The sequence below is a fragment of the Galeopterus variegatus genome, unplaced genomic scaffold (assembly GCF_000696425.1).
Source record: "Galeopterus variegatus unplaced genomic scaffold, G_variegatus-3.0.2 Scaffold1189, whole genome shotgun sequence".
Classification (NCBI taxonomy): domain Eukaryota; kingdom Metazoa; phylum Chordata; class Mammalia; order Dermoptera; family Cynocephalidae; genus Galeopterus; species Galeopterus variegatus.
Genome location: NW_007727300.1, coordinates 234,442 through 246,867, shown reverse-complemented (window position 1 = coordinate 246,867; position 12,426 = coordinate 234,442). Strand labels below are relative to the sequence as shown.

General features: G+C 45.7%; 2 protein-coding genes across 2 annotated transcripts in view; both read right to left on the bottom strand.

Annotated features, from left to right (window-relative positions):
• Positions 1-765: 765 nt before the first annotated feature.
• Positions 766-5,758, bottom strand: ADIG (adipogenin). The gene is made up of 3 exons (XM_008575445.1): positions 5,740-5,758; positions 5,539-5,644; positions 766-886 (listed from the first exon to the last, which is right to left on the bottom strand). Exons 1-3 carry the CDS (start codon positions 5,756-5,758, stop codon positions 766-768), a joined length of 246 nt encoding a protein of 81 aa, XP_008573667.1.
• A 2,529-nt stretch (positions 5,759-8,287) lies between these two features.
• Positions 8,288-12,426, bottom strand: part of RALGAPB (Ral GTPase activating protein, beta subunit (non-catalytic)) — a 77,691-nt gene continuing 73,552 nt past the window's right edge. The window contains 1 exon segment of the mRNA XM_008575444.1: positions 8,288-12,397. Coding sequence (XP_008573666.1) covers positions 12,204-12,397 — 194 coding nt within the window. The 3' untranslated portion in view covers positions 8,288-12,203.

The window sequence follows — 12,426 nt, the reverse complement described above, 5'->3', positions numbered from 1 at the left end:
CCTGTCCGGTACGGGCGCAACACTGAGGGTTGCGATCTGTTGCCGGTCACGAAAAAAGACCAAAAGGAAAAAAAAAAAAAAAGAAAGAAGGATTTCGTAAATGAGCTTATGAGAGGGAAATGCTTAGCACAGGCCATGGTACCTATTAAGCCCCCTATGAACGTCAGCCATTAACATTATTATTAATATCATGTCATTCCTTCTACAAATATGTACTGAGCCCCATTGTGAGTCAGGCAGTGCTTTGGGTGCTCTGCACACATCAATCATCTAGCATGTTAGGAGGTGATGTACGCAATGGCAAAGGAAGGACAGAGTAAGAGGGACGATGGGGTGGGGGTACAATATCGAACAGGGCAGTCAGGGCAGAAAGTGACAATTTCTACTAACAAATTTTCCTACTGACAAAGCGACACTTGAGCAAAACCTCGGGGGTGAGGGAGTGTGTCAAGCACATGACTGAAGGAGGAGGGTTCCAGGCAGAGGGAACAGCCAAGGCAAAGACCCTAAGGAGAGTGGTGGGAGGTGAGGTCATAGAGGAAAGGGTAGGGGACGTTTGTAAGGAAACTCCTCATGGCAGAGGTGGCTGCTTCCAACAAGGCAAAAACAGGTCTCCAGCACAATGAGGTAGAGGTTCTGCAACATGGTGGAGTAAGCCTGTCCTCCCGCATGGACAAAGGAGCCAGCTCACCAACACAGCAGTAGCCCAAGGCTCCCCCTTCTGGTCCCCTACCCCTTAGAAAGGGCTTACCTGGCAGAGCAGGCTCACCAGCAGAGCCTCTCCTCCTTTTGGCTCTGGAGTGTCCCCTCCCAGTAAAACTTGGCAGGGCTTTTGCTCCAGGGCTCCCAATTGAAGCATAAGTCTGAGTCATTTTCCTCTGAATCTGTGGAGGTATGAGACAAGGCCTCTTGGGTGGTCAAATCCTGTCTCTTACCCCTGACCCAAAAGGAGTCCCCTGCCAGGCCTGGGCATCCCTGCAGCCTTGTCTGAGGCCAGGGGGCCAAGGCAGAACCATAACATATGGGCTAGCCCTGAGACCTCAGGAAGACTTTGGGGCCTTAAATGATGACCAGGGACCAAGAAAGAAGGTTTTCCTATGACTCAGAAAGTGGCCATATCCATCGACTACAGAAGGAAGGACCCTGGAGATGGGTATGGTCCAGGAGAAGGCACTGAGGAGATACATCCATCCGTTTGTCCACTAGTTCTTTCACTAACAAATATCTGAGTCTACAGGTAACAACTTCCACTGGAGCACTGTTTTGTGGCAACACACACACACACACACACACACACACATATGAAAAATAAAACACCTGGAAACCATGTGCATATCCATCACAGGATGTCTGGTTGACTATATGGTGACAAACACACTGCATAGAGACATGGTCCATCTGTGCAATGGCATGTCGTGAAGCTGTTAAAATAATTGCATTATATCTGTATCTTTTGACTTGCAGGATAATCCATGGTATATCACAAGCAAGTTGCAGAGAAATATGTAAGGTAAGATCTCCTTTTATTTTTTTGAGAAATAAAATAAAATTTTTTGAAAACCTACATATGTTATTAAGCGTGCGCATGACTTTGCTAACGTGGCTTATCTTGGGAAGACAAGGTGAGAAAGGAGAGGGGATGGAGAGGATTATTTTTCTCAGTGTGTTCTTGTTTTGCTTCACTGGTTGCACTGAAGTAAAGAAGGCTGTAAAGAGCCCCCAAATTACAGTCCAGGAGCAGGAGACAGAAAAGGCTGAGCCTCAGTGTCTTCATCTGTAAAATGAGCATAATAATAGCATCTTCTACCGTGAGGGTTAACTGAAGTAAGACATGCACAGGGCCTAGCACAGGTGTTCAACGTTGGCAGTTATTGTGACTTACAGATCAGTATGATGGCTTGAAGTGACTGTTCACTAGAGATGGTGATTATTGTTTTAATATATACTATGTGCTAAGTGTTTTATGTGCATTTTCCCACTTAATCCTCTTAACTTCCTGAAAGCAATTACTAGTATTTCTCCATATTTTAGAGATGAGTAAGGCTCAGAGAGGTGAAATGACTTGTCGGGGCTCACAACGTAGTACTGGATCCAAGTTCGGCCTCCTGGTTCCACAGTTCCATTGGGTGCATTTGTTTGGAGTCAGGGAATTTAAAGCCAGCATTGAATTGAACATCTTGCTCCAAGGACCACCATGAGGGTTGGGCAGGACCCTTAACAGGCATAGCCTATTGTGCCACTCTCTAAATCCAGCACGAAATCCTTCTCTTTGGAGGTCTCCCTTCTTCTGTCTGTGAACTCCTTTCAAATCGCAAAAAAGAAAAGGCGCCTGCAGCAGGGCATCTTCCCCTTGAAGGGTGCATGTGGCCCCATCCTCTCTCCCCATGTCATGGCCAGAGATCAGAACTATCCTCACTGGCCAGTGTTCCCAGGAGTTGAGCTGCCCATTATCTTTTGCTGCCTCGGTGCCAGTCTCACCAGGCAGCTCCCTTCTCCTCCCTGCCCGCCCCTCCTTGCACTTGAGAAGCGGCATCCTCTTGGGTACTCCATGCTCTGTGCTCTTCCCTCCAGGCCCTGATCCTCCCCTGCTGAGCCTGGCAGGAGTGGGGGAGTGTGGAGTTTGGGGAGAAGGGGTCAGAGCTGTTCCTGCTGCTTCTCATACTGGATTCCAGGCTACACTGATTCCGACAAAAAGATCCACAGCAGAATGGAAAACCACACGTTTGTGTATCCCGAGACCCCAGTGCCCCAAACCCTGACAGGCCCAGACCCTGAGTTTGGGCTAATTCTCAGCACAAGAGCAAAACACAGAATGGAAAACCACACGTTTGTGTATCCCGAGACCCCAGTCCCCCAAACCCTGACAGGCCCAGACCCTGAGTTTGGGCTAATTCTCAGCACAAGAGCAAAACATCCATAATACTGAGAGTTCCAAGAAGGGGACCCCGAGGGAGGACCGCCCACCCCACTTTGAGGATGGTTTCTCTTCATTGCAAAATTAATAAAGGACTTACTTCAAAATGCCACATTACATGTCAGTGAGTAAACAGCCTCTGAGGAGAAAGTGTGAGAAGGGGTCGGGTGGTGTAGGTTGTGGATGGTTTTGAGACAGGGGGTGCTCAGTCCCGCTGGGACAGGATTTCAGGCCACCCACACCCCCAGAACTCAAGTTCCACCTCTGAGTCCTGAACTATCGTGGCCTATAGAACCTACTTTTGGCACCATCACCCAGAGATTGAGACCACAGGGGACATCTCAGTAAAAAGGAGTTTATTCCTTGAATGACCTCCCACTGGAGGTGCTAGAGAGCACAGAATATATTTGAATGTATTCCATGCATGTGATGGAATTTGACCAATGAGCATGCTCTAAAAGAGACCAACTGAGCATGTGCAAGACTAGGTTACCTAACTGGGAACCAGCCTCTTAGCTGGCTATTCATTAGATATCATGAATATGTATTAGATAGCAAAACTATAAAAGCTGAATCTTGGTAGAAGGTGGGGTGGGGGTTGCACTTTGCCTGAGGTGTGTATTTCTTTCTTTTTGTATCAAACTTGCCTTTGGCAGGCTGCTCTTCACTCTAGAGCCAGACCACACTTTGTCTGTGAATGTGTATTTCTTAGTCTTGTATTAAACTTGGTGAAGGCGCTGCTCAGTTTCTGGAGCTAGGCTGCACTTTCTCTGTGAAATCTGTACTTCTTATCAGTTACATTAAACCTGTTCTCACTTTCTACTGTGACTCTGCTCTTGAACTCTTTACTGGGACAGAGTCAAGAACCTAGTGAGAGGACGAGGCTGGTTGAGGTCAGCTATCGGGCCACCCCAGGCCCTCTCCTCCGACATCAGTTTTAGAGCAAGGCCTCCAAAGAGGCTGAATTGCTGGAGGAGATTAATGCCATAGACTTTGGCCTGGATGGCAGGTAAGGTGTCGCCCCCTTCAGAGAAGCCATCTAAAGCCACTCCTACACTTCCTCCACATTGACGAAACCAACACCGACTGGATCATTTCTTCAGTCTATAAGCACCTACTGTGTCCCATGTGTGCGTGTACTGTGTGCCCCGTCCTGTAAGCCTCTGCCATGCATCAAGCCATTGAAGCCTTTCCATAGCCCCAGAGGGTTGTTACTGTTATAGTCTCCATTTTGTAGATGAGAAAACTAGCCTCATAGAGGACTTGCCCAAAGTCACATAGCTGGTAGGTGGCAGAGGCAGGATTTGAAGCCATACAATCGGCTCTCTTAAGTATGTCATCGGTGTGTGACCTTGGGCAGGTTGCTTCTCCTCTCCAAGCCTCAGTTTCTTCAATTGTAAAATAAGGATCCCTCCACAGGGTTATTTTGAGGCTTAAATGAGATAATGCACATCATGTGTTCAGCACAAGAGCTAGTACATAGTGTTCAAAAAGGTTAGCCGTTAGTATGAACTTTTAAGGGGCAAGGCTGAAATCTGAAGTCTTCTAGTCCCCAGGGAGATGGCTTTTATAGCCAGCACACAAAACACGTCTTCTGACTCCCCTGGCTGCTGGGGCCCTATGCCCGAGTTGTGCCCCTTAGGGAGGGCTGCTGTCTGCCCTGGAAATATGAGGAGAACATACTTTAAACAAACATTTTCTGGAAGCAAGAGGACCTTCTAGGGTCTCGTCAGGAACTTCCAATAACTACACAATTACCAACATTTAGTCACAGGGCTGGCTGGGGGCAGGGGCGGGCGGTGATTGCTAACCCTGTCTCGGTGACATCTGACAACTGCTCAGCACCCTCCCTGCCTAGTTGTCCAAAAGTCAGGAGCTAAGGAGCAGCAGGTGGGAGGTCAAGCAGTCCCCAGGAAGAGGCCCCTGGGTGAAGGAAGGGAATGCCCAGGGAGATAGGAGAGTGGAGGAGCAGAAGTATCACTCCTGTCACATGGCCAGGCCATATCCTGGCCCACCTGCTGCCAGGCTTGCCCCGCCTCTTGCTCCTCTTGGTGGCATGCCGAGGTAAGGACCAATGTCAGTTGGCTTCCATGATCCTGTGTCCCAGAGAAAGCAGGTCCTCTCTGACATGGTCTAGGCAGAAAACGGTGTGAGTGGTCTCTGGGCACCTGAAAAAATGCCTGAGGCTGCCGGATCCCATTGTGCCAGTTGTTGACTGCACAGAAGCACTCAGCTGAGGGGTGAATGGGGTTGGAATCTGCTCACAGAGCCTTATGTCCAGGAAGGAGCACCTTTTTCTAATTCATCTGCCCAGAGAAGCACCTCTTCCTAACTTGTACAAAAGATCCCATGTGCTAGTGGTGGCCCTGAGGGAATACAGACATACACAAACATACTGCTTCACAGTCAAACTCAGGGGTTTGTTCTTGGATTCTAGTTTAAGAAAGCCTGAACTACCAAACCAATCCTTTTCTCTTACAGTTGACTGCTTGTATCTGAACCAGCACTTAAAATGCCTGAACAAGACCCCCTTCTCTGCAGTTGTTTCAGGACACCCTGGCCTATTTGGGCCCTTGCCTAACTCCAAGATTAGGGCCCAGCCAGGGTTGGTAAGAAGCTCCCCTTGGCTAAGTAGGAAGCGTAGCCAGATGATCAGCAGGAACAACAGCAAACCCACAGGCAGGCAGAGCCAGAAAACCAGGAAAGAAAATGTGAGGTCGCTCACCAGTGACACATGGTGTGTGTGTGGCTAAGCCAGCCTGGGCTGCCTTGGTGCCTTGGTGGGCTGGGCCATGCTCTGCTCTCAGTCCAACTGTGACTGAGCAGTGACAGAGGGTACTTCATGGTGTGTGTGTGGCTAAGCCAGGCCAGCCTGGGCTCCCTTGGTGCCTTGGTGGGCTGGGCCATGCTCTGCTCTCAGTCCAACTGTGACTGAGCAGTGATGTAACAAGGCACTTTCACAGTGTCCTTCAGGCAGAGCCTGCAGGGGAGACCTGGAGGGAGAGCTGTTTTGGTTGAATGGGTGGGAGGCTGGGCCATAAAACTGTCCGGCTGAGAATAAAAGCCCAGGCAGGCAGGCCTGGGTTTAAATCCCAGCTCAGCAGCTATTGGGTTCATGTGACACCCCTCTGAGTCTCTTTCTTATGAGGTGGAAATAAATCTGAAAACTAGAAAAATAGATAGGACAAAAATCTCTCCGGGGTGGATTTTCATATATTTGAGGTTACAGATACATCTAGCAGCCAACCAGATCTTGGGCCTTAACTCCAGCTTCATATGCCCACATCTACTTTGTGGGGACCGTGGCAAACTGGATGGAGCTTAGTGCATCTAAAGCAGCTGTAGTAGGTCCAGCCAATAATTGCTATGTACGAAATACAGGTCCAGTATTGCCATTTCTGAGAGCCAAAAAGTCTGGATTTCTACATAAAATCTCCCGTTTTATTGAACCAATCTTGTTATAACATTGTTGGCTAACCAAAACCTGTCTGCCAGGCTGGATTGGGTCACTGGGCTGCCATTAAAAAACATTCTAACACATAGGGCTCTCATTAAATGGTTATTATTTAATCTGGAAGCTTCTGCACCTCTCCTTATTAGAGTTTTCAGCAAGGGACTTCTAAAGGCTTTAACCTTGTTCCTTTTCTCCTAAGTGGGCAGAACACTTCCAAATGCCATTCTTATCTTTTTCCACCTCACCTCTGTCATTCATTCATTTATGAAGTATTTAGTAAACCTCCATGTGCCAGGCCCCATGGCAGGAGGGAGGCTCTGGGCCTCCCAGGGCCCAATAGTCCCTAAGCTGAAGCCGTCCAGATTGGGAGCCTGATGGGTACAGGGAAGCCCATAGGAGGAGTGGCTGCTGCATGGTATCCTGCAGGAGGATCCTTGGTTCACCTACCTCAGTCACTGTCAGCAGGTGGGTAGGGACTGGAAGGTACTTATTAAACATGCCAATTCCTAGGCTCGCCCTGATCTACCGAGTCAGAGCCTCTGGGGAGGTGAAGCTCAGGACTCAACACACTGATGAGCAACCAGGGCAATTCTGCTGCACTCTTGATTTTGAGAGCACAGCATCTCATGGTTTGAGCACACATTGAAAGGTCAGGCAGATCTAGTTCCAGGCTGGGGGAAGAGCTGCAGGAAGCAGGTGGTAGACCCAGAGGAAGATTGAGGTAAAAGGACCACGTTATAGAAGGTATCAGTCCAGGGAGAAGGACACATAGGGCTAGCCACAGGAAAAAATAGAGGAGGGGAGGGGACAGCTGGGGCTTGGTTTAGAGGGAGTCCTCGCCCAGCTGTGGGATGGCTGGAGTCCTCAGAAGGGAGGGCTGGGCAAATGGTATTAGAATGTATGCCCAAGAAGAGCAGAGCCCTGGTAGGCCGCAACAGACGCAGGGCCCAGAGACCAAGACCAGGAGCAGGGTGGTTGGGGCTGGAAAGATTTCTTGGTATGGGGTCCTGAAGGGGGAGTGAGAGACAGCTGAGCAGCATCAGTGGGAAAGGCTTGAACACACATTTTCCATCTATGAAACCTTTCCAGACACCAACACAAGGCCACTGTGCAGTCAGCTTCCCTGGCCCAGCTGGAGGTCCTGTGATGAGTGGACAGAGCAGAACACACTGCAGGCACAGTTCAGGAGACAGTACACTGTCACATTGAGTCTGTGCCAGGTTGGAGGGGTGACTCTTGGCAGAGGAATGCACGATAACAGTTCTCATTGATGTCTCCTCATGTGGACCACCACTCCACTGTGCATTATGGGGCTAATTTGGCCCCATGGAAACCTCTGCAGCCAGCCGTATGCAAAGGGGCAGTGGGTGGCAGGGGGTAACCCCTCTGTACCTCCCCACTTTCCTGACTGCCTGGTCCTGGCAGAGCTCAGATTTTCTGCAGAAGGAAAGCATGATTGGCACTTCCTTGCTCCCAAGACACAGACAGCCATCCATCCCCTCAGCAACTCCTAGCCTCTACAATTTGAGCCACCGTTGGCAGTGTTTTAATTATACAAGCTCCTTCCAGCACAGAAAGCCACATACTTTTCTCTTAGAACAGAATTCTGAGTATTTCAAGAAACTCTACAAAACCAGGGCAAAAACCCAGAGATCTAAATTAAGAAGGGTAAATCAAAGCCAAGTAGACATCCCCTGGAAAGAGTAAATTAAGAGCACCCATGCAGGAGTCAAACCCCCAGCCTATAACCAAAAGCACACACGAAGTTATTACATAAGAATCTCCTTAAAATTTAATAGACTAAATGTATTACATAGAAGGGTAAATCAAAGCCAAGTAGACATCCCCTGGAAAGAGTAAATTAAGAGCACCCATGCAGGAGTCAAACCCCCAGCCTATAACCAACAGCACACACGAAGTTATTACATAAGAATCTCCTTAAAATTTAATAGACTAAATGTATTACATTCAATATTCCATGGGCTTCTTCTGGACAAAGGATCAGCATAAATACAAACAAACCTCTGGGCCTTCTTCCCTAACCGAAGAAGATAAAACACAGGAGGCGAGGGGACACAGGGACACCTTCATATTTACATTTCGCCTTTACTTTACAGTTCAGTGCCAGAAATATTTACAGAAAATACAATAAGAAAAAGATGTCTTGGCAACATACTGAAATTCATACAAACTGTATATATGATTTCAAGCAAATAATGATACTGCTGTTTTTCAGCCACAACTGCCAAGCCCTTCAGAGGAGGAAGATGTCTTGGTCACTGCAAGAGATGAGGACTTGGGGAACTTGGTTTGCTTCAACAAGTATTTATTGGGCGCCTACTATATGCAAGGCACTGTGGAATCCCAAATTATACCTTTTCCCTCACCATTAAAAAAAGAAAAGCATCTGAAGAACATAGGTTGATATTCTGAGAAAAACACTATACAGTACATGGCTTCTTTAGCTATTGGAAACTGATAGTTGATTCCACATTGTACAGATCGATCACCTCCAATCTCTTCATCTCAGGAAAAGAGGCTGTCATGGAAATCTTTAAAACAGACCATCTAATTCCAATGATCATTTCATGTAAACATATAAATCAATTCTTTTTAGGAAGCTATAACATAAATGGGTTTTCAAATGTTGAATGGAGAACTGCTGCCAGAAGGAGTGTCAAATTACCTCTGATACATTTTTACCGTATACCACAAAACATGTCTTTGGGCAAAGTTGACTCCCATTTTGCGTAAAGTTCCACCTTCCAATAGAAATAAATACTCTGATAGAAACAAAGACTGCCTCTCTAGAAATCAGTCTGCAGAGCCTGACAAATGCTTCCCCAGCATATGTAGAAAGCTAACTGTTCATGAAGGCCTCACACACACAAGCTGTAGGCAACTGACATTACTGCCCAAAGGTGTAGGTATTTTTTATTTATAGACAAGTACAGAGGAGAATCGGCTACCCTGAAATACAGAACCTGGAAATGGAGGAAAATGCTTGCATGCTTGCACACGTGACTGCGTGTATGTGCCTGTGAGTGTATGCGTGTGTGTGTGTGTTAACTCACCATGTAATTATTCCTTTCAGAGGGTCAATGGACAGGAGGGTCTTAGGAAGAAGCCCTGGAGAAAAGGGAGAGGTGGCTAAACAAGGAAAGCGTTAAAAAGGTAAGAGCCCCCTTCCTATCTTCAGTGCTCCCAACCCTAGAGGAGGAGGAAGAGGAGGAAACCACCCCCCAACTTAAGGGGCAAGCTGCCTCCGTCTCTTGGGTAACCCTTTCCTATTCACAGACCACCACACTCATCCACTCCCTGGCGCACCTGGCACATACAGCAACAGAACTGTTTAAGCCACAGATCAAAGTGGTCCTGCGTGGCGCCCCCCCCCCCCAAGATTATGAACATATGCTGGAAAATTAATCAAGTGGACTACTAAAAATTGTTATTAAGTACTAAATATGTTCCTCCAGCATTATCCTATTCAAAGTGATATTTAACCAGGTAGTTGGGTGACCATGAACTCAAATCCACACTAGTGAAAGGCCCAAGGGTTTTTACTACACTCCCTTTTGGGTAGATGTTATTTTGAGCAGAAGGAACCAGCACCTGGCAAGGGATGCACATCCCATATTCTGTTGGCTCTGTACACAATGGGGGTTTCATGCTTATAGGGGCAGCACATCCCTCGTTCCCTGGAAGACCATGAATTCTCCCAGATCACAAACTGCATTCAACATGGTTGTTAACTTATCAAAATCACCAGAATTAAATAGAGTTGCCAGAAATCAGAACTGAAGGATCTGCAAGCCCACCCAAATACTCACACACACCATACATTTTTCTGACATTAAAACTATGCTAAAGATAAAAGTCTGTCTGAAGAATCACAATGAGGAGGTACATCTACATCAGTCATTTTTAACCTTTGGAATGTTATAAGTTGCATGTCAATTTATAGCCTTCCTTGTTCACTTCAACTAAAACAATGGCCCGTTTTCCCTTTGAAATGTCAATCTGGAATTTCCTTGAAAATTGTTAAACTTCACCTTATTTCTGCTGAGCTACTAAGTCATTTTCAGGGTAGAACTTGTTATCTTTATCATATATCCCCTATCCCATGCTACCATCTGGAAACATAAACTTATTGCCCAGCTTTAAAAGAAATTAATCATAATAATAATATACCCTGAATAGAAACTGGAGTCATAGATGGAGGAGGTTGTCTTTACCTGAGCTTAAAACAAACATGAAGAAAAGGGTATGGCAAACTTAAAACCAAGAGCTGCTGTGCCCACATTTCTTGCTCATAGATGGCAAAATACATACTTCTGAAATAAAGATATCTGCACAGGGAATTAGGTCCTATACTATCCCGACCCCCTAAGTAGACTATCAAAACATCAGACCAAACAGACCAATGTAGCCCTGCTACAGAATCTACTGACATGAGAGTTCAAGTGGGAAAACACCCCTTATACAACTGTGATCACTCCTCTTTGGACTTCAATATCACTTATTTTCTTAACATAAAATAATCTTACCAAAGAAGAAAACACATAAAAATAGGAGAAATGAGCAGTGTATACTGTAGCACTATAACAGGAATCCTTGTAAGGATGTTTTGTGTCTGGCCACCTCAAATTTTTATCCCTGGCAGAAAAGTAGCAGCGAGGTAACAGAAGTATTCCCAAAACCCTGAAAGGGATTTGATGTGCCTTCAGCTGGCGAAGTCCAGAAAACATGCAACAGCAGCCACCCAAGGAGGTGTTTTTCAATTACATTTGTCACACAAACATACAATAATGTTTGTCAATTGTGATAAAATCCAATAGCTCTCTGGGAGAGATATGAATTAGTAGCACTGAGAGGCTACTTCCTGAATCCCAAATTAAAATCCTTCATAAACTATTGCGATTTACGGCTTCATCCTGAACTAAGAGACAATGGATGAAACCAAATAACTTTCAACCCTTACTATGAATTTACATTTCTTGATATTTAATTAAGGAATCACAAATGTTTAACCTGTCATGATGTTAGCAAAATGAACAATAATGGAGAGAGTGGAGGCGTCAGTGTGGTCTTATAACTTGTAACCCCACAAACTTCATTTGCATCCCCATTAAAGGAGAAGGCCATGCCTCCATTTTAGACCTGTTCCTGGGCTGCCCCCAAAACGAAGCCTTTAGACTGCACAGTGATGAGAATGACAACTTTCTTGAAATGTGGAGAGAAAATATTAAATATTTTAACGTCAGACTTCTTATCTGAGCAAAAAACATTTATGTTCTTGTCTTTTCGTCAGTTTGACAGTTGGATAACAAATGGACCTACAAGTGAGCAGGAGGTGTAGACTTCTTTCCTTCTCCTCCATGCCATCAACACGAGTCTTTAAATGTCCTGAAACGGTCTGAGACAGATTTTAATTTTGAATACAACCTCCTAAAAAGTGAGGTATAAAGCTATCTTCAACTTCTAATTAGCAAATTTGTTTATGCTACCAATGCAGAACTGAGATGCATAAAAGCCTTTCTACTCAAAAGGCTTATATCTTTAACTAAAATTGTCACTTTTAAAAGAAAGTTTATGGCTAAAATGTATACCATCATTACCAGCAGGAATATGATTGTGTCTGGGAGCCCATTTCACTAGAAAGTCAAAAGTCTTCTATCAAATGGGTTTATAATGTGTTTCTTCTATTCTGGTGATTAAACAGTAAGGACTCAGAGAGTGATTTATTTTTATTTTTACAGTGATCACCTATTGAACTGTTTTCCTTTGATATTATAGCCCCAAACTGGAGTTCAGTAGTCCTAGACAGACAGTGGTCTAAGAACTGCAGTTCTTGAGTCCAACCTCCTGGAAAAGTGAAGTATAAAACTCGGGCTCCAACTGCTTGTTCCGGTACTTGTTGACAATGTCGGTGATTTTCTGTTTCCGGCGGACATGTGGTGGACTATAGGAGTCACTCTCCAGTCTCTTTCTTCTACAAATGTTAATTACAGTCTGCCTCACCAGGAAGCCTTGAAAACAGAGAGTTTGAATATAAATG